Below are 23,590 nucleotides of genomic sequence, written 5' to 3'. Positions count from 1 at the left end.
ACATAATCACTATAATAAATCCATGATTATATAATTTTGTAATATTAAAAAAATATTATAAATTAGCTACCTTAATTTATCATACATTTTTTAAAATTTTCGCTGAAAATCAATTCATGGGGTCCCACAAGCGCTATTATTTCCTTCAAATGGGCCCTACTTTGTTTTAATTTTATTTTTTTGAATTAAATAAATTAGCCGGGTTAAAAATAGACGTAAATAAATTATTGAACGAAGAATTTGTTTGGATATAACTATATATATATATATATATATATATATATGTGTGTGTTAATAATAATTGAAAAGAAATTGATTTTTGAGGGTGATGATGATGTTGTGGGAAGGGGGACCCACGAGCTGCGAAGGACACGTGCTAATGTCCAATGTGATGACGTGGGTGAATTTGACACGTAGGGTTTGGGTTACCATCGCTTAGTTTGACTGCCGGGTCACCGACAGCTTGGCCAGCCTGTCACTGTTACTGTATTTTAAATATTGTGAAATTAAGAGAAATACAGAGTATATTATATATAGATATATATAAATAATTATTTATTTAGGCAAAGCAATAATAATAATAATAATAAATTTAAAAGAGATTTTGAAAAAGTTTATGAAGGCATTAAACGCGATACATTGAAAAAGGAAACTTGGAAAAGAAGAGAGAGAACACCACACGTGCACAACACAGATACATACAATTATTGGACCTTTTCTGGGACCCACTGCATATATAGTGTGGACCCCACCTCTCGTCTTTTTTTTTTCAAAAAATATATATTTATAATATTTTATTATTGATTAAATTTTTTAAAGTTATTATATAATTTACATAAAGTTCTCACTAAGAAATAAAAATAAAATTAGAACGGAAGGTGGGTTCTTATTGATATCTATAAGCGAGCAACTAATATCTATCAACAATGAAAATATAAATTAATTAAATATAGAGAATAAAATAAAATATATTATAAATCAAATCATAAAAAAAAATATTAAGATATAATATCTCAGATATATTTCATAAATAATATATACTCCAAATATTATATCTGAACCAGTTCGAATCTCAATTTAAAAGTTTGTTACTAATATGATATAACTGTTTTATAGTTGAATTCACAAAATACGACTTATTTAGGAGCGATATATTTAGAAAGGTTATAGTAATGATGAGATATAATAAGGGTGAGAGGATAATGAAAGAATGAAGTAAAGTAGGTTATGAGTGAATGAATGAATGAATGAAGAAGAGATTGAGAAGGGGAAAGGTTGTGGGACTGAGTTTCTTTTTGGTGTTTCTTTGAAAGAAAGTAGTTATGAATAGAACAACCAAAATAATTAAATAAAAAATATCAATTAGCCACACGAGACCCATCGCTTTTGGGTCTTTCTTGACCCACCATTATTATTATTATTATTTTTATAAAAAAAAAAAAAAAAACCATCATTTTCTATTTTTAGTTATTCCTGTTCGATTTTGAGTCTATAAAATTTAAAATGTTAAATTGTATTTAAGTTTCAATATTTTAGAATTATAAATTTAATTTTAGCACGAAAATTAATTTAGTTATTTTGATTATGTAATATTATAAATTTTACAATAAAATAAAAATAAAATTCAAATAGTATTTTAAAATTTAGGAAGTAAATTGTTTTTTTTTTTTTTTTCATTTTAATTTACATTTTAAAAAATGTAAATTTTTTAGGAAAATTAATGTAAAATACTTAGGTGGAACCTAACTCGATTTGATGGTTGAGATAAGAGTCAAGCTAACCATAGTTAGTCTAGAGATCACATTAGGGATAGGATTTACCCAAAGCTATCTTCCAATTGCATCATTCATTCTGCCAAAAATGAATCTTAATTAACCATAGTTTATTTTTTTTATTTTTTTTATTTTTTTTTATAACGAATGTTTAAAGAAAATCTAACAAAATTAATGAATCTTAATTAATTTTATTTTAAAAGTTTAATTTTTTAATTTATTATTATTTTTTTATGAGACGAGACTAGAAGCTTTTCCCATCTCCATTCACACCACATATTTCAATTTCATCTTTTACTCGAGTATTTAGATAGGAATTATAATCCGATATATTATTTAATTTTTTTTAGGAGCGAAAATAGAAATAAGAAAATTTGTGAGACTAAAGCTATAAATTATTGTTTTTATTGGCAATGATAAAGTAATTAATGAGCTAATTCTACAAAGGCCTGAAGCATTTATTTGTTTTGAGAAATTTATTGATGTACTTGTGAACGACATTAATTAACACTATATATATTACCTATGATTCTTATGTTCTATTCATTGATTGAGCATTTAAACTATATAGTAAATTACATCAATTTATTTATTACAATAAACATCATATGCGTCACTTATATCAATAATGTATTAACATTATATCTATATATATATATATATATATATATATCTTAAAATTGATTTTAATAGTCAAAATTAATGGATTCATGAGAAAAAAAAATACTCGAATTAACATAGGATAAACAAAAATAGTTATATTGATCCTTTAATGTATGCAGGATGTAAATGAAGATGACTTTCTCGCTCGGATTACATTCTCACTAAATTCTTCATTTAATTTTTTTATTTAATTATTCCTTCTAAAAGTTCAATTAAATTGTAGTCTATTTAATTATATCCATTAATCGAACATTAAATTTAAATTTTATAATTCATCGTCAAAAAAGAATTTTATTTTTTATTATAATAATAATAATTTTTTTTTTAAGTAACAAAGATGAGGAACACATTCTGTAAGGCCGAAAAAATTGACATTTTCAATTGGTTTTATTAATTGTTTTGTGACCAACTTTTATTTAAAAAAAATTATCTTAAAAAATGTATTTTCTTTTAAGACTCTTTAATTTTTGAACACGTTAAATGGGTTGCACAAAAGCATAATCCACTACGTAAAGTAAATAATGTAATTTTAACGATCAAAGTTAGAATTATGACAAAATATTCATTTGTTTATTGGAAACTACTATGTAATTTGGCGATTTTATAAATTTGAATAATTGTGTTTACAGTAATTTTGATACTTTCTTTTTAAAGAAAATAAAAATCTTCAAACCCTTTTACCAAAACGGGTCCGAGTCTCTCAACATTTGGTTTATTTTGGCCCATGAAGCCCTAAAATTCGTTCCAAATGGCTTCTCAAGAACTTGAATCGGTTCATAAAGTTGCTATTCAGAATTGAAGAAANAAAAAAAAAAAAAAAAAAAAAAAAAAGCATTTTAATTATTGAAACTTAAACTAAACAGGCCATTATCCACCATATTATCTGACAGATAAATTTTGGCTAGGTTAATTTGTTGCGTATCTAAATCAAACTAAATATGATCTAAAAAATCAAGACGTGAATAAAAAAAAGTTAAGAGATTCAAATTTTCACATTCACTTTATCATTCATCTAAAAAACAAAAAACTGCAAATAAAGAACAATTGAACTGAGTTGAAAACATTCGAAATATTTGATTTTTTTCAGTGATATTTCGCTATCACGATGTGATATTAGCGATGTGTGCTAAGTCAATTATTGTTTGATTGAAATATGTTTAAGTGCTCCTCTCGCTCTCTCTCTTATTATTAGCATAGGAGTAATTGAACAGTATCCTAAACAATTCAAAGCTCGAAAGCTATCTTCAGCTTTGAAAACAAGGGGATAATTGTGGAAGCAAAGGAGATGAATAATGATGTGGAAGGAATATGAATGTAGATAATGTCCAAATTTTTTGTACCCAAATCTTAGGCACATAGGGACATATTCTTGGACCCAGATGCAGCTGTGCGTGAACCTAACTTTCTCTCTCACTACAGCTTTTTAGTGAATCCATGAACCTTTTCCTGTTGTCTTTTTCTCCATGACTTAAAGAATCACTCAGTCAGAAAAGGGGGAGGGCTAAGAACCACTGGGCAACATAACCAACCTAAGCATTAGCTTGTCTCCAAAAAAACATATATATAATCATGAGCACAGCAAATCCAAGATTTATGGGGGTGAAAACCCATAGCTACAATAGGAAATAAGGCATCTTCTTGTGAATAACATGTTAGAGAGAGAGAGAGAGAGAGAGAGAGAGAGAGAGAGAGAGAGAGAGCATTTTCCAATCTGCAAACGAAAAGTCCTAGAGAGCAGCAGATGCTGTCTAAGCCCTGCGCGGATAATAAACACCACAAGTGTCAAATTAGGCCTGAAGTTAACTAATCTCATGAAAAGCATCATTCACCAGAGAAGAACTGCCACAGTGAGGTCTATTCATAGGTACTGTTCTCTGTTTCAAAGGTGTGTGTGTTAAAAAAAGAAGGGAAAAAAGAGCAATACGCAACTGTTTAGCAGCATGCACCCATTTATTTTTGCAGCCCAACCAGTCTAACAGAGAAAAATACCAAACTATTAAAAAAAGAAAAGGATAAGTTTGCCATGTGGTGAACTGTGATAGGGCCACAGAACTGGGTTGCAAAGAACAGATGCAGCCCATATAGCAGGCTAGGTATTATTCATTTAAAGAATTGGAAGATCAAACTGCCTTTCAAAGGGACCACAGTCATTGAACCAACAAGAGGTATCTATTTGCTTAGAACTTTCCACTTTAAAGCCCACCTAACACATAACAAGGTATGTTCCTCACGTGTATAAATTTCTGGGTGATCTTCTAAACAAGTCAGATTGCAACTAATGGTCCACTAATGTTTGGCTATCGGGATGGGGTAATCATATCTAGAAAGAAAACTTCAATCAACAAAGCATAAAATCTGATCATCCTATTGTCAACCAATGAACATGTTGGAACAGCGACAAGACATGGAGGTTGAAACATCTTGCAGGGAGAAAATATCTATACTATTTTCTATTGATTACTGTGGTCTCTGTAACATTGTAAGCTTTTTGTAGGGGGAACCTTAGGTTGCATCCTCCCAAAAGATGGCATACCTTTTAATGTGAATAAAAGAAGGGAAAAAAGCTATAATGAACTTGAATCAGTGAGGGACCTGCCAATTACGTGTCAAGAATCTCCTGGAATCTACTATAGTCAAATATCCAATGTTCTTNTTTTTTTTTTTTTTTTTTTTTTTCTTTTTCTTTTCTCTATATCATTTCCTTTTATTTTTTCTTCCTTGGACATTATTGCGGGGATAAATAAAAACTATAAATTCTACTCAACTCTAGACCTTTTCATCAGGGTCGGAAGATTCTGATCCAGCGTGCTTTAATGCCTTGCTGCTCGTTGAGGAAAAACTACGGCGCTCCTTCCCTCCTGGCTTAGACGAGGCATTGCCATACCAGATCATTCCTAGAATTGCAATGATCATACCAATAACTACATGTACGTTGAGGCCCTCCTTCCCGAAGAAAATGAATCCTAGCGTCAAGACTAAAATGGTCTTCATATGGCCGAGCACTTGGAATGTCACAGCAGTGAACCTACCAATGCATATGAACTGGCTGAGATTGGTCCCTACCGCAATGGAACATGAGAGGATCAAGAACGTCTGCAAACGGATACAGATTGGTAACAATCAGTTGCTAAGCAAAAAACTAGCTACGTACTTTTGCAGATGAAATGGCAAAAAAGAAGTCATCAAATATTTCCATCTTGCATTATTTAAATTAGCATCATCCTGAAAGAATTACTAACACTCCATTTGAGATTGAAATTTTTATTGGCGAGATCCATGTACCAGGAATAAGGTTTTCTTGATTTGTACAGGGGAATCAAGCTTGCATGTACATCACAGATTCATAAGCAACTTGAGGTTTGGTAATGTGATCCTACCTCCAACAAGATCCAAGCAGATATTGAACAACTGGGCACAAAGGTTGTTCGTTATAGGAGACTTTGTAGGTCACAAATGAAACTGTTAACAAGTAAATGTAAGTGAATAGGAGGTAGGCTAGCTAACCTACAAAAAGAGTTTTGCAGAACCAAGAAAAGCAAGTTCATCATTATTCTTTGGAGTGAAAACCAAAAGGCTGGAAGGAGTTGGTGGGCCACATTAACAGGTTCTTTGAAAACTTCAGTGGGCCTCACTCTAAGATAAAAATTAAAGAAATGAATTGACTTATACTGTAGTCAGTCATCCTGAGCGATAAGGTGAAAAGGAGAAGGGTTTGCTAGAAAAGAGATAATAGTGATTACTAGAAGGCACTTTCACAGTAATTGGCGGTGAACTTAGATTCCTAGTTTCATCTATAAAAAAACTCATTATCAAAAAGCTATATTGAAATGTCCAAACAGAGACAAAGCACGATAACCCACGGCAGGAGTGAGGTTATCCCGAGCCTATGGTGGGTGGACAAATTTAAGGAACATTACTCTCAAAGTCTATGGAGTTTGGAAGCTCATGCATTAATGCGGTGGCTTCACTAAAAGCCCGCTATAAACTTCACGTTTGGTAAAAAGTTTGAAAGCTGCTATAGGTAAGATAACTACTGAGGCTGTTTTGTTCCTCACTGAAACGAATATTCAAAAGGAAGATGGCATTTCATTTGTAGCTCAATAGTCCCCTTCAATCATTGGAAACCTCTATCTATGAGGAACATCAGAGCTCACAACAGCATTTCTAAAGAACCAGCAAGAATTTTCCATTACAGATGTTTTGTAGCTATTGAGGCCGTTTTGTTCCTCACTGAAACAAACATTCAAAAGGAAGATGGCATTTCGTTTGTAGCTCAATAGTCTCCTCCAATCATTGGAAACCTCTATCTATGAGGAACAGAGCTCACAACGGCATTTCTAAAGGACCAGCAAGAATTTTCCATGAAGCCGAATGATTAAACAGATGGGTATTGTCCAGAATTTATTCGCTACTGAACTACTTAACAAAGGAAGCTTAAACCAGCAAAAGACCTATGAGATCAATGCAAAAAACTTGGAGGATCTGCCGTTAGAGAAGATTAGAATAAAGACCTTCAAAAATTGTTTTCTGAAGATAATATAGCCTTGTCATAATCTAAGTGACATGCAAGGGCCACCTCTATTCAAGAGACAAATCTTAAAACTCGAAGAGAAAGAGACATGGCCTTTTTATTTAAAAAAGTAATGGGGCAAGGGTAAAAAGACATGGCCTTTTCAATCTTATTTTATAGATGCTCAAACTCTTCTTTGAGAAACAGGGACAGAGGCTTTCAAAGGGGCCTTCCTCTGTCAAAATGAAACTATAAAAGCGCCAAGAGATTTGATTCTCCTTGATCACAAGCTTCCAATCTGATTTGGGAAGAAAATTCTTAAAGAAAAAGTCAACTACTTTCTTATCTCGTTGGCCATTAGGTTGTTCTTTCAATAAAGTTTCTGTCTCTTCTCAAATAGATTGAAGTGGGTGGGAGCTGATGGTGTGACAATAAAAACTAGAAATATTGGGAAGAACTGATGGCATGAGATGATCCACAGGAAATTATGCATTAGGGCAAGCAAATCCACGCTATGAAGATCTTGGTTGGAAAGGAATAATAGGTGTTCAGTGATTCAGCACAGGATTGCACAGAATGTTTGAAATAGCCAAATATCATTGTTTCTGTTTGGGTATCTTTGGACAACCTTTCTTTTCCAACAATTAGTCTCTTGTAAATAATGATAAGGGTGGTTTTCGATGGATTTCATTGGAATGTTAACTAAATGATATTGGCCTTCAGTGTGTGCTTTTGGAAGGATTGGGCTTTGGTAGGAAGTCCTTACAGGATTTCTTTGTAAACTTTCCCATATCAATCAAATTGTTTCTTGTATTTAAAAAATATCCAAGCTCCATCTAATTCAAGGCATGTAGTTTTAGTTTCATAAGCAATAACAACTTGTAAGTAGTCATATTAGGGAAAATGACAGTCCTTAGTTCACTATGCATATAACGAATTTTATATAGGTACTCAGTTAATTAGTGGTTTATTGTGGTTAAAACTAAAATTTTCCTGATTAATAATAAAGCAATTAAATTGTTGGATTTTTTAGAGATATTTCAATAATCAATATTTCGTTTTTTAAGGAGTGTCTATTTCACCATACCAATGAAATGTTTATGTTTCCCATAAAAAGAATTTAGGACTGCCATATCAACTGTGATAGATAGGAAAATGCCAGATTCTTTTATATATAAAATCTTACCGAGGACACAAAAGTGTATCCGTAGGTATCAACTCTCTTTCCAGTCAACCAGTAGTCTGAAAATGGCCCAACTAACAGCAAAGAAGCAGCCTGCACTGGAGCGGTATGGCCCAATAAGTTGAAGGATCCAAGAGAATATTTTCGCTGGAGATGATGTACATACTGCACCCAGAGAAAAAGGGCCAAGGCTGTATTAGAAGAATAATAATTGTGAAACTACGCTATCAGAATGCCTTTATTTCAACATGAGAACAGTGGTAAAAAACTATCTTTCAAAAATTCAATCATACACCACTACTGCAAGATAACCACATAGTGATAAAAACTAATCCGATAGAAAACCAACAACACGCCACTACTGTAATTTCAAGATAACCCAAAAATAAGTTCATAATTTCAAACAATTTTACACAAGAGCACCAATTTAAGATTAATGATGCAGTTACTTACATACTGCTGCAACGCAGTGCTCCATACTGCCACTATGGCAGCCACAAAACCTTTTATGTTGACACTAACATCTGTTATAGTACAAACTCCAACACCAAGCAGAACTAACAGTATGGCAAGTTTTGTGTCCCTCGAGTATTGCACCTTATCGAAAACAACTTCTAGGAAACAAGATACCGGGATCATACTCAGCTTCGCAATCTGATAATGAGAGAAGAATTACAACCTCATGTCTTAATTCTACAAACGAAGGAAGAACGAACATTTAACAATTAAGGGGAAAAAACCTGATAGAACCCAACAGAATTCCACATCAAGCTCACGTTCATTCCCACAATGGAGAAGTTTGCAAATATAACAAATTTAAGAATGTCAAGGAATGGTAGGCGAGAATCTTGAATATACCCAAGTCGCTTGAGAATAAAAGTCAGCAAGGAGGTTGTGGCAAAATGTAGACCAGTTAAAGTTGTAGCTGCGACGTGATAAACATATTAATAAAAAAAGATCGCATTTGGAACAAAATAAAACTTGTAAGAATAATGTTTAGCAACCAAAGTTCACTTTGTCCATGACGTGGATACTATACTATTAGAAATGTAAAAGAAAGAACATAATTTGAATATATGGTGAGCCCTATCATGCATACCAAAGCTGAATCCATATGTGGCCATCAATGCTTTATTGACAATGATTATCCCAACAGACGTGACGACATTGAACATCCATGAGGCAGCATCAAGAGTTGACTTATTATCAATCTTGCCAGGTGAAGACATTGCAATCTATACTTCGTTTTTAATCAGCACTTGAAGTTCTCAATCTTCATTCAAAAGAAAAAAATCAGAAGTGCTTGATCTTGATGCTCAACAGTCTTATCTGTAGTACAAATTTTACCATCAGCAAAGTACCAATGACTAGTATCAATAAATAAATAGAAGGACAAAGAAGAACCAAGAAAATTTTAAATTATTTAATCGAGACAAGATTTAACTTAAACATATAAAACGGTAGGTGCAGAGGGAAAATAACCAGGTCAAAATGACAAGTGAAGAAAAATAAATCCTAAAGGTCAACAAGTTTCAAAGGAAAACTTCAAATTTTACAACAACGTTCCAAATTTATTTACAAACAAAAAATTTGGTGGCTAGACAAGCTTGATCATACAAAACATCTACTAGTCAACCAAAACGAAAGCTCATGAAAGTAAACACACAGGCCAATTTCAAAGTGCAGGTCTTTCTACTTAAAGCGCTTTCATTGATATAGCATTTAAGATTAGGGGATTCAGATCTCAAACTAAAAATAAATACGTAAATCGCAACGGAGATGTTTCCTTGTAGAATTGTTACGTTCTGGCCATAATTAACTCTTAGGTCATTGTATAACCGTAAATGTAAAAATTAAAAAATAAAAAAAAAAATCCAGAAAATAGTCAAAACGACCCCAAAAGAAATTCAAGCTAAGACAACTAGAATCGAGACAATAAGCTAAACAACGAAATAAAGTGGACAAATATTCAAGAGCTGAAGAACAAAATCAACAGGTTAAAATCACAAAGGAGACCCAAATTCCTGCGGAGATTGAACACACCGATCAGCAGATCTCACTTCTACGTAATCCAAACAAGCAAAACAATAAACATAAAAACAAAAGAAAATTGAAGCAAAACGCACATTAAATTAAATCTACTTCTACCAGACTCCGCACGACACAATGGATCAAGAAGAACAGGTTTATGGAATCTCAATCGAAGGAAACAGCCCAGACGAACAAAATTGAACAAAAAAAGAGAAGAATCAACGATGCTTCGTGTGTGATTCGATTGAAATAGACTTTTTCCTGCAAGTGCAAACAAACAAAAGCAGGCGAGAAAGAACGAAGCGGTCAAAACTGTGAAAGGTCGAGGCAAGTACGAACCTTCGAAATTAAGAGGAAGAGATGGAGAGCTAAAAAGGAGTTGAAAAGCAGAAGAAACGCTCCAGATTTGCCGCCATTAAATGCTGCAAAATGGCGGAGAAGAATGTTTAACGATTGAATTGGTAGAGACATTCTCCAATTCTATTAAATTCCTCTTTCTTCTTCTCTCCACCAACGACAACCAGCAGACTCCCGTTCATAACAGACACTGATTTTTACNAAAAATAAATACGTAAATCGCAACGGAGATGTTTCCTTGTAGAATTGTTACGTTCTGGCCATAATTAACTCTTAGGTCATTGTATAACCGTAAATGTAAAAATTAAAAAATAAAAAAAAAAATCCAGAAAATAGTCAAAACGACCCCAAAAGAAATTCAAGCTAAGACAACTAGAATCGAGACAATAAGCTAAACAACGAAATAAAGTGGACAAATATTCAAGAGCTGAAGAACAAAATCAACAGGTTAAAATCACAAAGGAGACCCAAATTCCTGCGGAGATTGAACACACCGATCAGCAGATCTCACTTCTACGTAATCCAAACAAGCAAAACAATAAACATAAAAACAAAAGAAAATTGAAGCAAAACGCACATTAAATTAAATCTACTTCTACCAGACTCCGCACGACACAATGGATCAAGAAGAACAGGTTTATGGAATCTCAATCGAAGGAAACAGCCCAGACGAACAAAATTGAACAAAAAAAGAGAAGAATCAACGATGCTTCGTGTGTGATTCGATTGAAATAGACTTTTTCCTGCAAGTGCAAACAAACAAAAGCAGGCGAGAAAGAACGAAGCGGTCAAAACTGTGAAAGGTCGAGGCAAGTACGAACCTNTTTTTTCAATAATAATTTAAAAACCATCTCATTTTTTTAAATAAATACAAATTTTAGCCTAATCCAATATAATTATTTTTTAAAATTAATATGTTATCTCATTATTTATTTAATAGGAAAATATAAATAAGTTGTCTTAATTTATTTAATAATAAGATATTTACCTTCGTTAAATTAATTATTTAAAATTTTAATAAATTTTAAATTTCAAGTTGGTTGGATTGACAAGGGTGCGTGTTTATTTTATAAAAGATTATATTTATTTCAAATATTTATTAATAACTAAAATTACATCAACTACTCAAATTAAAAAAGAAAAAAGAAAAAACTAAAGGCTGCTTTATTGGGCAAATGGCAAATGCTATAAGGGCAAATTCGTCATTTTGTATTGGTAGAATAGTGGAATGTATAAAAGCGGGAGAGAGCGAAAATCTGCGGCGGAACTGCAACTGACTCATCTGAAAAATTTATATTTCCCGCGTTATCATTTTCACGTCTCAATTCAAATCTCTCTCAAGCCGAACGTCTCTGCTGCGAAAGATTCTGAAATCTGTGTACGTTCTCGCCTTCTACCTATTTGTTATTCGAAAATTCAATCAATTTTGATTGCTACCTCCTTGGGTTGTAATCTCTTATCTTTCGCTCTGAAACTTATGAAATTCAAGTCGTATGTTTTGTTTTTGTTTTTTGTTGGACTCAATACGTCTTTCTTGATCGATTTTGTTTCTTCTTAGTAGCGTTTATTGGTGACTTGAATAATTGGTTCGCTTTGTGCGGAGTTTTAGTAGTCTGTGTTTGTATGGTGTTTCTTGATGCTCAGCTGCAAATTTATGCCCTGCGATCCAATGACCTAAAGTATGCCTTATTACCATTTTTGTCTTAGTATTTTGGTTATGATCTACAGATCTGGGTTGGATGATAATAAATTTCAACCATTGAAGTGCTAATTGCGGCTTTTGAGTGCGTGATTTATGTTCGATTTTTTGTATAGAGTTCTCCTTATGGACGCTTGGAAATTTGCTGATGCCTGTGGTAGGTACGTTTCCGAGTTAGTTCAGGGATTTCTATGGTTTATCATGACAGTGACAGAACTACTTGATTTGGTCAACTTAAAATAGTGTACATTATCATCGTTATTATGGGGGAGGATTTGGACCATGAAGAAAATCTATAACTGGAATTAGGTTTTCTGGACGGTTTTATTTCCACTCAATAAAACAAAAGGGTAAAAAATTGAAATGCAGCCATGCGCGAACAATTTGGTAGTTTCCTGTGTAGCATCTGTCACGATAACATGAAATGCACACAGTTACATGATGACAAAGTTTGCTGACTCTTAGCCGTTTCAGGTTCTGCCATCTTAATTTTCCTTTTTGGATAGATAGCTCAAGGAACTCTCCTCAGATCCTATTCAGTGCTGGAAAGTTGAAACATAATGAAAACAGGCAGGCACCCAGATGGAAGGGCAGAAAAATTGGGGAAAAGGTGTGGGACATCTGCTGACACGATTGGAGTTCAGAAGTATAGAAAGATAATTTCTCAGGAGATAAAATCTCTTGATAATGCACACATTGAAGGTTTAACGACCAATTTCTTTTGTTTCAAATGACTTGTTCGATACAAGATATTTTCCTTAAATTTCATGCCTCTTCTTGGGGTATTTTTCCTGTCTTGAACTGATGTTCTAGTCCCGTCATGTGAAAGATTATGTGTACTGTTCCAGTGTGAAAAAAGGAACAAATTTCTTTGCGTACAGTGATTTTCTTTCTTTATTTATTTACAAGACTGTTGTTTATAAACTAGAGACTTTTTTGATCTAGAGCAGATGACTTGAAGAATGCACAGAGTTCGGTTGATCGAACTAATCCGACAGAAATGACAGAGAGGTCACCTCTTCTTCATCTTTATCCCACACAGATGCCCCACCCTCGCACAAAGATCAAGCTTCAACTTTTTCCAATAAATGAAAAGACCCGCATAGCATTGGAAAAGGTATTGTCTCGAACACAAAACATTGTGGATTAAGCACAGACAAGTATGATATCTGTATTTCAGTTCATATAAGAGATGTGACAAAACTATCACTTTTATTTTTGTAGGATGGATATCACCCACATTTGGAACTGACTTTAAGGGCTCGAAAGAAAATGTCTTCGGTATTAAATCATCTTATTAGCAAATGGGGATGCTCTAATGCAGCACGAGGGGAGCTCACACTTTTTCCATACAGTAAGCCATCAAATCTTGTCTGTGGTTTAAAATGGACTCTGAAAGATAGTGACATCAGTGCTGGAGATGTCTATGCAGCTGTTGGTGGTTCTTCAATTTTCCGCTTAAGGTGCACATTTTTATCGTTTGCCTTGGTAATGATTTATTTATTCATTTAAATATGTTATTGGAAATTATTATCCTTTTCAAGGTACGGCTGGGTCTCCACATCCATTCCTAAACTCCATTCATCCTCGAAAGGCTTGGAGAGAGGTTGCGGTAGTATCGTGCGTATCATAGATGGCGAATGCAAACAATCTGAGCAAATGGTGGATGAGATCAAGTCAAGCAATATGAATGATCTGAATAACCCTGCTGCACCAGAGAAGATAGTGGACTGTCCATTTAATCCAGTGGTATTATATTCAACCTCCAATTTTTATTAAAATTTTAAATGAACATTACTACAAGAGAGAACAAATTATTACTATAATTAAATTTACATGATTATTTTTCCCAGTTCATATTACGTATGAGGTCTATGTAACAAATTATTTGCGTATTGTGAAAATTATGATGCATTGATAAGGATTATAAACTTTGTTTTCGCTACGCTGATGCAATGTTTGAAATTAAGCAGACATACAAAGACGAATACACTACAACTGACGTTGTGACAAGTGTATGTGTGTTTTTTGCCAAACCAAATGATTATATTTGTACGTTTGTTTTGGCTTACATTAAATAATATGATTTATGAAATTTGATAACACTGTTTGAACTAGGGTAATGAGCCACCGTTAGATTATGATCATCAGTTGTCATCAGAATGTGGAATCCTGCAGTTAGATAGTATATCAAACATAAGCGTGGGAGGCCTCTTGTCTGAAGCTTCCTTATTGGGAAAATGCAGTAGCTGGAGTTCAAAGGTAACAAGGGGCAATGCAGGCGTGCAGCCAGCTGAAGTAATTACTGATTCCCTTGATGCATGCATTGCTGCGGCCAAGATGAGATTTTCTGAAGTTCCAAAGCAGCACCATAGTGATCAACATTCGTCTATTTTGGATGCTGAGCAGACTTGTGATGCATTTGCTATGAAAAGGCTCTCTTCGTCGAGCAAAAATACTCCTTCTCTAGATGCCAGATCTTGGGGCACCTTCCAAGAGGCTGATTCCAAGTTATTCAAATTTCCTAAAACACCTCAGGTTCGTCCCTTTATTTTGCACAATTTTGTCTGTTTTAGAGATGAAATGGTTAATGACATCATATGATAGCGCCCTGGTTGAGTAATCTTATAGTTCCAATTTGACTGATCTTGTTTATGTTTGCTCACTATAAACTACGGATTATGAAATTTTGGAACTGGTAGACCACTCAAACTTAATATTATTTGATAGGTATCCATAATACAACCAATTTATGTAGGAACATGGGATAGAAAATTTGATTGAAGAAGCCTAGAATTACTTGAATGGGGACGAGATTAATGGCTTTAAATGTACAGATACTTCATTTGATTGTGTGTCGAAAATTACGAGAAATTCAACAAACTCCACAGTGGCGTGTAATTGTTTTTTTGTTCTTTTTTTAAATTTCTGTTGTGAAATTGTTGCGTGTAATTGATAATCACTAAACTCAATNTCAACATTCGTCTATTTTGGATGCTGAGCAGACTTGTGATGCATTTGCTATGAAAAGGCTCTCTTCGTCGAGCAAAAATACTCCTTCTCTAGATGCCAGATCTTGGGGCACCTTCCAAGAGGCTGATTCCAAGTTATTCAAATTTCCTAAAACACCTCAGGTTCGTCCCTTTATTTTGCACAATTTTGTCTGTTTTAGAGATGAAATGGTTAATGACATCATATGATAGCGCCCTGGTTGAGTAATCTTATAGTTCCAATTTGACTGATCTTGTTTATGTTTGCTCACTATAAACTACGGATTATGAAATTTTGGAACTGGTAGACCACTCAAACTTAATATTATTTGATAGGTATCCATAATACAACCAATTTATGTAGGAACATGGGATAGAAAATTTGATTGAAGAAGCCTAGAATTACTTGAATGGGGACGAGATTAATGGCTTAAATGTACAGATACTTCATTTGATTGTGTGTCGAAAATTACGAGAAATTCAGCAAACTCCACAGTGGCGTGTAATTGTTTTTTTGTCCTTTTTTTAAATATCTTTTGTGAAATTGTTGCGTGTAATTGATAATCACTAAACTCACTTTTATCAAGTCGATACTTGATATGTTATATTTAGTATTTATATGCATTCTAAACACTAGGTGCGTCGGTTCAAATTTAAGATCTTTTTCTTTGATATCAGGTTAAATGACCTTTAAATCTAAAAACTTAAGCCAGTAGATCATGATATATTTTAATCCTTTGTATGTATACTTAATAGTAATGCAGAGACTTTGCTATTTTCTACAGGCCCATAACCGATCTGAGCTTTCTCAAGATCCTGCTGATAAAGAATCCAAGACTGATCTGATGTTCTGTTCGCGGGTTTATCATGATGAAAGCAGCCTTGGGCTGTCAAGAATCAATTGGGTACGCCTCGTTGCAAATTGCACAGCCTTTTTCTTCTCCCTTCTCTCTCTTTTTTATTTATTTATTTTGCAAGTAGCATTTTATCCGTTACCTTTTATGTTCTACACAGAGCGACTCCTTGGGACCCTTTGATCTTGACTTGCCTGTTTCCCGCTAGGTCTCCTCCAGTGGTGATGGTCTTAGCATGAGTGAATTTGTCAGGTACCAATAAGAATATAGAACCAACTCCATACAAAGACAATGTATAGTTAAGGACTTGGCCAACAATTATATTTACGGTCATTTCCAAATATTCTGGTATGTGATTTGCAACTGTATAGATTCTTCACTCAGTATAGATTCTTCACTCAATATCCTGTAGCTTTAGTCATTATAATCCTTGTATTGTGATTACAGAAGCTGTTGCACCGAATCTGGGTGCGAACTTTAGGCATTAGATTGCTTGCCTAGATAGATGGTGTATAGATAGAGAATACACGAACTAAAGCAGACCACTGCGGATATTGTAGTTGTCAAATGTGTGGGTTCAGCCTGCAGTTGAACCCTTTTTTCAGCTTAATAATGTGGGTTAGGACGATTCGAAACGAACTTTGCTCGAAGTGGTAGTTTGCTCTAATCTAGTTATAATTTAGTTTTGGGCATGAAATGTTTCATTGAGAATGAGAAAAATATATTCTACGTTGCACGTACAAGTTGTACTGATAAGCTTAAAAACAATTGGAAATGAATGGTTTCTTTGTAATAATGTGCACATAAATGGCTATAAATCTTTATCATTTTGTGAGTGTACTTTAGCACTATAGCATTATATTGTAATGCACTTCTCAGACATACATATATACTATATATAAAGATTTGGTAAGAAATTCTGAGCACCACAAGTAAAGAGACACATATATGTTCAACACTGCATCAATGAACATCCAAATTCAAGGTGAAGTGTTGGTTTTCCATCAATGAACATCAACGCACATATATAGTACAGTTTGTTTCTACCTTGTTCACGAGAGCATTCAGGTTCCGTTCATCCAAGAAATGGCTATTGGACAACAATTTATTCATTTACCCTTCGCTCCACAAGTCGCTTACGGAGTTGCGCCTTCTGCAGACCTCCAAGTGACATTTGTGATAAGGTAACGACGGCACTCTAGTCCTCCAACCTGTCTGTAAGACCGTGAAACTCGCAATAAGCTATTGCATTAAATTGATGGTGTGATAATAGGATTGGATAATTAATTAAGGCGACTGGGATCTGAACATGTCAGCACCCTCCTCAACGTCATCGGTTCTCATGCTTCCACTTTGAGCCATAAGTATCCTGTATACTCTCTTTGAACACATCTCTCCTAATCTTCTATCATCACCGAGTAACCCTTCGATCGTCAAGTCTTTCAGCAGAAATTCCTTTTCATGCACCTGTTAACACATGAGTGGACAAAGAAGAGACATTATCTACTATGACTGCTAGCTTATGATAAGCAAGGATAAGGTACTAGTTTTGTTCCATACTCACAGATTTACATGGATCCATGTACACACTCAAAAGAGATTTCATGGTTGGATATTTCTTCCATATTGCTACGGCAAACCGTGGTTGTACCTTTGGAATTGCTACCAAAGCTTTTAACCTGATTACAAAAAGCAACGCCATTCATATTGATATGGAATCCCATCGATGCTAATTAAAAGAAGTTAAGGGCTGCAAGAAAAAGAAAAAAAAGACGAATAACATAGTAAAAAAAGTTTTACTCCAGAAACAGTGCAACATAACTTTATTTTAGGATATTATATAAAATGTGGGGCAATGGATTCGGACCTACAATCTTTTAGTTAAAGTAGAGATGCGTTAACACGGTAGTATACCATAAATGTATACTATTAAGNAATCAAGTACCAAAAAACAAAGGAAATGCCTTTGATTTTAATTTATATGGTTTCAGAATGGTGTCAGCATAAAACAGAACGATGCAGAGATCAAATTCATGCCAACTACTCTATTTAGCTTTTAACCCAGCAGTATGGTGACAGACGAGAGCTGTTCTTCGTCAGTAACTCAACTACAGCTATAAATTCATTAATATATATACCAAGAAAATGGAAGAATAGTTAAGAAAATAAATGTTGATAAATTTTGAAATTATTGGTAAGGATGAGAAAAACTCACCACAAGCTCTTCTTTATCATATTCCTGTCAATACAATTTTTGGGTATAATGGATCCATTTGCATTGACGGATAGATGTGTCAGCTTTTTCCTAAATGTTACAACCAAGCAAAGGTAAATATAGATAACTCTGAATAAGGATTAAAATATGAGACAGAAAGTGTACATGGGGTGTGACGATAGCCTATGTCCATATTTGCTAACATACCATGTCAAAAGAACGATGGAACCAATGCAACATCTAAAGCTAGTAATAAACAGGAATCTCATGATTTAAGCTTCTTTACATACAATATTTAGTTTTTAGGATCAATGAACAGTATACGAAATATCTTTTCTAGACCCAACTTCACTGTACTAACTTATACTTTACATTAGTAATTGAAGCCAAGTCTTTTTATGAAACAATTGAAGCCGAGTTAACAGAAAACTAATTTTCACACTTCAAGAAGTTATGCTAGACTGAAATCTGCGAACAGTATTCAGCACCTGAATTGGCAGGATGCCAGACTGCAAGTCAAACCAACAATATGGTCAGCTACCTCAGCTTCATCTACACACTGCCTAGAACGTACCTTGACAAAATGAGTAGTCAATTTTGCCAATTCCTAGATGAAACATGCGAGAAACATGAGGATTCGTACTGCAACATTGAAGTATAAAATTTGGATTGTGTTCATAAGCGTTCGTGGTTATTCAAACCTCCTCAACAGGTGGACGTATCCAACCATTACTGCTTGCTGAGTTCTTGTACTTCTCCTGTTCCCTGAAAAGTTAAAAAAATTACAGTTTTGAGCATCTCGAGCTTGCAACTTCAAATTTTTAAACAATTAATGAAGAAAAACCAAGACAAAGATTCTGAAATTGCCAAGGGCGTGTGACAGATATATATATATATCTTTGTCTTGGTTTCAATTATGCAAATGCCCGTGCAAATGATGGGAAATCTGACACACAAAGGTATTAGGGTGTTATCTCATGAGAATAGTTAAGNAAAAAAAAAAAAAAAAAAAAAAAAAAAAAAAGGAAAAAAAACTCATACATACGACAACCAAGTGATATTATGACATAAGACACTGTTAGTTGTAATCAGTATCACGTTCAGTTCCATTTGGTAATTAAAAACAGATCCAAGAGATGTAATTCAAGCATAAATAATACAACATAGAAGTTTGTGAAACTTATAAAATTTCAGGGGATGAAAAGAATTCTAAGCGTGAAGCAAGTTAACATGAAAAAAAAATGAAAAAAAAGATAAAAAGTAAAATAATTTATAGGGTCTCAAACTTGTTAATGAATCAAGGTTCTTGCATTACGAAACGTCATACTGAATAGAATTGTACAAATCCTCACCTTTTATTGATAAATGCCATTAACCTATTGGTGAGGTAACAGATAGTGTACGATGGGTAATGGCTTTGAACTCTGGCAACGTGATGCACAAGTGACTCCTTGCTAAGAAGCTCACAAAAATTTTCAGCCTCGTACATTAGTAATACATATGCAATCTCCAGTCCCTTGAAAGACACAGGATAAAGGAAAAATAAAATAAAATCTTGTTAAAAGATAACCAATAACAATTATACACAACAAACTTATAATTGAATGCAAATGAAATCCATATGCCGGACAAATCTTGATTGCCACAAACTAAAATTTTCAAAAAAGTGTCTTCTTTTATCAAAAGAACAGAGAAAAAAGCACCCAACATTTATTGTAGACTTCATGCTAGAAAGCATTTGTTACCTCTGAAATATGCTCTGGAGCCTTCATAGTCCACACAATTGACCTTTCAATTGGATTAGACTTGATACGGAATGTAATCCCTTTTTCAGCAAACCTTGTTAGCAGATGACCTATGGTAAGACAATGAATTTGTTTCTGGGTGGTGTTGAAATTTTGAGAAATAAAAAGTGAATAGAAATTAGAGGACTCACCACCAACTGATCCCAACTCCACTACTTTAGCATCAATTTCTGCTACAATGGACTTCAATGCAAGTTTCCCCTTTTCCCACTTTTGCTTCTCTTTCTGCATTTTCCTCATTTCTGCAGCTTCAGCCTTCTGGGCCGCCTTTTGCAACTTCTCTAGCTATGTCAGATATCATCACCAACAAATTAGTTCAAAAGATTTACCCATTTATCTTTAAATTCAGGGTGGGGAATCAGAACCTACTTCCTTCTTTTTCTTCTTCTCTTCCATTAAGCGAATTTTGTCATCTTTAGTTGCCTTCTTCCTCATTGCTTTATCAACGTTTTTGTTCTTCTCGGCATCGGATTTCCTTCCTGTTGCTTTTATAGTGTTATCATTCTGCTCCATTCCAACATTTTCCTTTTCAGGAAAATCATGAACCTGATCAAACATCCAACTTATTTGTTCAGAACAACTCATGATTGATTAAAGGACAAAGAGGAGCAAAAAGTCTAAAAACACAATTGATAGGTACTTTTTTTTTTTTTTTTTTTTCATTTTCATAAAAGAAACAAGTCTCTTGTGATCATTGATGAATAACTTAAAATTTGGCATCTCAAGATTAATGTTCACCAAACAATTCCAGCCCTAAATTATAAGTTTGAATAAAATAATTCAAGATTCCATAAAGACAGGACAAGGAAGACAAGGGAAATGTATGACCATGATAACAGCTTCCGCTTTAGCTGGCTAGAAGCTAATGTGATCACTTGGCTTCATTAAGTTACTTCTGGCACAGAAAATTTGACTACAGAGGTAACAAGATCCAACAAAGTAGGAAAAGTATATTCTTGATGATACAAATTAAACTCAGCAGAATTTATCTCATGAAGGTAACAAAAATCAAGAGGCCAATGGAAAAAGTACATCAAAGCACATCACGTGATAAATTGTGGCAAAATATGATGCTCTTGCATAACTCGTTACCATGGTCCTTAATTCAAATGGCATAAGCAACATAATTATAAAATGAGCACTGCTAAGAGCAAGGACATGGAAACAAGAATGCTAAAATGAAATTCAGGACGCACATGAGAAGGATGTGTGCAATAAGAAAATTATACAGACACAATGCAGAAAGTTAGAAAATTCACGTAGTAATTTTCAATCAAATATTTCATCTACGAAAACTGCCAATTGAAAGAAAATTTAAAAATAATAATTATGAAAAATGCATGTTTCTAAACAATACAATTCCTTGTGAAAGAAAACCCAAAACCAACTCAGCATGTCTCTATATTCAATGTCCTGTAGTAGAAGTATGCAAAGAAAGTTAAAATTCATTAAGAGAACATTAACAGGCTAAAAAAAGTTTGATGTTTATAATTCTACCTTAAAATCTATAGAAAACAATAGATATTATGAGCTTGCTTCGAGATGAACCACCTGATATATATAATCATCTCGGCCAACAGTTGAAGGCTTCGTATCCCCTGAAATTTCCTGCAGATCATCATTCCCTGGACAAACACTTCCATTAATGTCGATAGTTTTCAAGGACGGCGAAGTCCGGAAATTGAACACACTTTTGTTCATTCTACAAAGTAAAAATTGCAGGAATTGCCAATAAAAAAAAGAAAAGGAAACCAAGGATAACATGAACCTACCAATAGAAGGTCCCGATCCTGCCGAGTCAAATTTAGAAGTCGATCCTAAGTTCTTCATGTCATCACAGTCAGAACCGATCCATTCACTCGGTCCACACCTTTTCTTCAGAGAATCACTTTCAGATTCACTACCGGACTCCAAGCATATCAATCCACTGATTCCTGAGGGTTCAATTCAAACAAAACGGTGCCAATCTATTTCAGACTACTCATAGGCAGCATCAACACAGTTGCTATGATCAAAACTACTGCGCGGGAAAATTATTCAAGTGTACCGTCAAGAGAGGCGAACCGAAACAACAATAAACTAGATAAAATCATAAAACTAACAACGGAGAGAATAAAACCCACTAACCAGCGAACTTATGGTCCGAATTCAAATCCCTAGCAGGCAAGTCCAATGGCACCTTCGTACATTTAACAATCACGACGTCAGAGCTCGGAGGCTGAGAGAGAGGCGTCTCCGGCACGAACGAGGCCGCAGAGTTGCTACCGGATTTTTGTGGAGTCGGATCATCATCAAGCACAAGAACGGTGGATTTTATACTGGGAAAGGCATGTGACTCAGTTCGACGTTTCTTGGAGGGGATCGGAAGAGGTGTAGAGTACTGGTCCTCCTCGTCGGACAGGACAATCGGCCGGGACATCTGAATGTGACGGAGCAACCGTGTCGAAGCAACCAAAGAACTGCCGCTGCCGCGCCCTAATGTTTATACGTTCAGTTCCATTTCGGAGGAGGATAGTCTGTATGCCAAGGGCGCGCGGGACGAGGGAACTGACAATACGGTGCGTTCGACTGCAGAAAAATTAGATAAATATATTAATATTAAAGTAATAAGGTAGTATTTAAGTATTAGTTTTAATGTTTTCTTCGAGATTTTATTGGTTTTAATGAGTATTTTAAATTTTAATATGTTAGTTGGTTAATTAATAAATATATTATATTATTGATACAAAAATATAGTCAATTGATCTCTGACCATTTATTTTTGGCAAAGTATTTTTAGTTTTCGTTTTTTTTTTTTCATGTACCTCTCCTTTTAAGTTGGACACCTTGCTCCAATTGCAATAGTAAAACGAGAATAAGAGATGTTGCAGCGGAAGTGGAAGCAAAATCGTTTGTACTTACACACCCACAAGCAAAAATTAAACAAAGAGACACAAAAATTTAGGTGGTTCCGAGATAAGAAATTATCTTACACGAATGGTAGTCAATCACTATAATCAAAATGTTTATAATGTATCTTTCACACTGCAAAATCTCTCCCACAAAGTTATTCTTAAATAATGCTAGACAAACTTTTACATAGGTATAGAAACATGACATAGCATTATCGTCCTTAATCAAGACAATGATGATGTATATTAGAGATGCATAAACGTGTGAGTATTATTCATGACCTAGATGCTTTTAAAGGCTCCAAATCACCGTTCTCAAGCGGGAACTGCCAGCTGAACCTCAATTTACATTTTTATGGTCAGCTAGTTTTCTTGACAATGACGAATTTAGAGTGACAAGATCTATGATGTGGATGCCAACATAGGATCGACAAAATTCAGTACCGGCTCTTACTCCACTGATCGTTCGATTCATCATCTTTGGGCTGTGATTCCAATGTTTGAGTTCAATTATTCAACTAAACCATACAACAGCTGCTTTTCAAGGACAGTCAATGATGGCAGGCCCTCCAAACCTTTTTTGTAGCAATTCATTTGTTGCCCCCACCAACCCCCCCCCC

The 23,590-nt window shown here is 34.3% G+C and overlaps 3 protein-coding genes across 22 annotated transcripts; 1 reads left to right on the top strand and 2 right to left on the bottom strand.

Moving 5' to 3' along the window:
* Nucleotides 1-4,861: 4,861 nt before the first annotated feature.
* On the bottom strand, nucleotides 4,862-11,330 carry LOC111804475 (UDP-rhamnose/UDP-galactose transporter 6-like). 8 transcript variants are annotated; one of them, XM_023689294.1, is made up of 6 exons: nucleotides 11,094-11,330; nucleotides 9,228-9,457; nucleotides 8,869-9,053; nucleotides 8,582-8,782; nucleotides 8,132-8,293; nucleotides 4,862-5,528 (listed from the first exon to the last, which is right to left on the bottom strand). In XM_023689294.1, exons 2-6 carry the CDS (start codon nucleotides 9,355-9,357, stop codon nucleotides 5,202-5,204), a joined length of 1,005 nt encoding a protein of 334 aa, XP_023545062.1. In that variant the 5' UTR covers nucleotides 9,358-9,457; nucleotides 11,094-11,330; the 3' UTR covers nucleotides 4,862-5,201. The 8 variants fall into 8 exon arrangements, with proteins under 8 accessions (XP_023545062.1, XP_023545063.1, XP_023545067.1 ...); XM_023689295.1 differs by lacking the exon at nucleotides 11,094-11,330 and adding an exon at nucleotides 11,011-11,033; XM_023689299.1 differs by lacking the exon at nucleotides 11,094-11,330 and adding an exon at nucleotides 10,499-10,673 and having other exon boundaries at nucleotides 9,228-9,401.
* A 454-nt stretch (nucleotides 11,331-11,784) lies between these two features.
* Nucleotides 11,785-16,698, top strand: LOC111804025 (TSL-kinase interacting protein 1-like). 12 transcript variants are annotated; one of them, XM_023688682.1, is made up of 10 exons: nucleotides 11,785-11,894; nucleotides 12,332-12,376; nucleotides 12,722-12,917; nucleotides 13,166-13,332; nucleotides 13,440-13,678; nucleotides 13,760-13,964; nucleotides 14,334-14,598; nucleotides 15,195-15,349; nucleotides 15,991-16,110; nucleotides 16,220-16,698. In XM_023688682.1, exons 3-10 carry the CDS (start codon nucleotides 12,776-12,778, stop codon nucleotides 16,265-16,267), a joined length of 1,341 nt encoding a protein of 446 aa, XP_023544450.1. In that variant the 5' UTR covers nucleotides 11,785-11,894; nucleotides 12,332-12,376; nucleotides 12,722-12,775; the 3' UTR covers nucleotides 16,268-16,698. The 12 variants fall into 12 exon arrangements, with proteins under 12 accessions (XP_023544450.1, XP_023544448.1, XP_023544449.1 ...); XM_023688680.1 differs by having other exon boundaries at nucleotides 12,690-12,917; XM_023688681.1 differs by lacking the exon at nucleotides 12,332-12,376 and having other exon boundaries at nucleotides 12,690-12,917.
* A 283-nt stretch (nucleotides 16,699-16,981) lies between these two features.
* Nucleotides 16,982-22,630, bottom strand: LOC111804024 (crossover junction endonuclease EME1B). 2 transcript variants are annotated; one of them, XM_023688674.1, is made up of 12 exons: nucleotides 22,207-22,630; nucleotides 21,852-22,013; nucleotides 21,631-21,704; nucleotides 20,449-20,625; nucleotides 20,211-20,364; nucleotides 20,020-20,129; nucleotides 19,627-19,799; nucleotides 18,976-19,039; nucleotides 18,763-18,881; nucleotides 18,275-18,364; nucleotides 17,624-17,738; nucleotides 16,982-17,526 (listed from the first exon to the last, which is right to left on the bottom strand). In XM_023688674.1, exons 1-12 carry the CDS (start codon nucleotides 22,496-22,498, stop codon nucleotides 17,347-17,349), a joined length of 1,710 nt encoding a protein of 569 aa, XP_023544442.1. In that variant the 5' UTR covers nucleotides 22,499-22,630; the 3' UTR covers nucleotides 16,982-17,346. The 2 variants fall into 2 exon arrangements, with proteins under 2 accessions (XP_023544442.1, XP_023544443.1); XM_023688675.1 differs by having other exon boundaries at nucleotides 19,627-19,790.
* Between the last annotated feature and the right edge of the window lie 960 nt (nucleotides 22,631-23,590).

This window comes from Cucurbita pepo, chromosome LG10, assembly GCF_002806865.2.
Source record: "Cucurbita pepo subsp. pepo cultivar mu-cu-16 chromosome LG10, ASM280686v2, whole genome shotgun sequence".
Classification (NCBI taxonomy): domain Eukaryota; kingdom Viridiplantae; phylum Streptophyta; class Magnoliopsida; order Cucurbitales; family Cucurbitaceae; genus Cucurbita; species Cucurbita pepo.
The sequence above is the reverse complement of the archived record's forward strand: the minus strand, read 5'-3'. Positions and strand labels throughout refer to the sequence as shown.

What these genes read in the sequence shown, in the direction of transcription:
- LOC111804475 (XM_023689294.1), bottom strand. Translation starts at nt 9,357, where the DNA reads ATGTCTTCACCTGGCAAGATTGATAATAAGTCAACTCTTGATGCTGCC. An exon ending in CACATATGGATTCAGCTTTG is followed by an intron (nt 9,054 to 9,227) that starts GTATGCATGATA and finishes ATCACGTCGCAG; the next exon opens with CTACAACTTTAACTGGTCTA. An exon ending in GCACTGCGTTGCAGCAGTAT is followed by an intron (nt 8,294 to 8,581) that starts GTAAGTAACTGC and finishes CTCTGGGTGCAG; the next exon opens with TATGTACATCATCTCCAGCG.
- LOC111804025 (XM_023688681.1), top strand. Translation starts at nt 12,776, where the DNA reads ATGAAAACAGGCAGGCACCCAGATGGAAGGGCAGAAAAATTGGGGAAA. An exon ending in TCTTCAATTTTCCGCTTAAG is followed by an intron (nt 13,679 to 13,759) that starts GTGCACATTTTT and finishes ATCCTTTTCAAG; the next exon opens with GTACGGCTGGGTCTCCACAT. An exon ending in ACTGTCCATTTAATCCAGTG is followed by an intron (nt 13,965 to 14,333) that starts GTATTATATTCA and finishes TGTTTGAACTAG; the next exon opens with GGTAATGAGCCACCGTTAGA.
- LOC111804024 (XM_023688674.1), bottom strand. Translation starts at nt 22,498, where the DNA reads ATGTCCCGGCCGATTGTCCTGTCCGACGAGGAGGACCAGTACTCTACA. An exon ending in TACGTCCACCTGTTGAGGAG is followed by an intron (nt 18,882 to 18,975) that starts GTTTGAATAACC and finishes TGTTTCATCTAG; the next exon opens with GAATTGGCAAAATTGACTAC. An exon ending in CTGGCATCCTGCCAATTCAG is followed by an intron (nt 18,365 to 18,762) that starts GTGCTGAATACT and finishes TGTAACATTTAG; the next exon opens with GAAAAAGCTGACACATCTAT.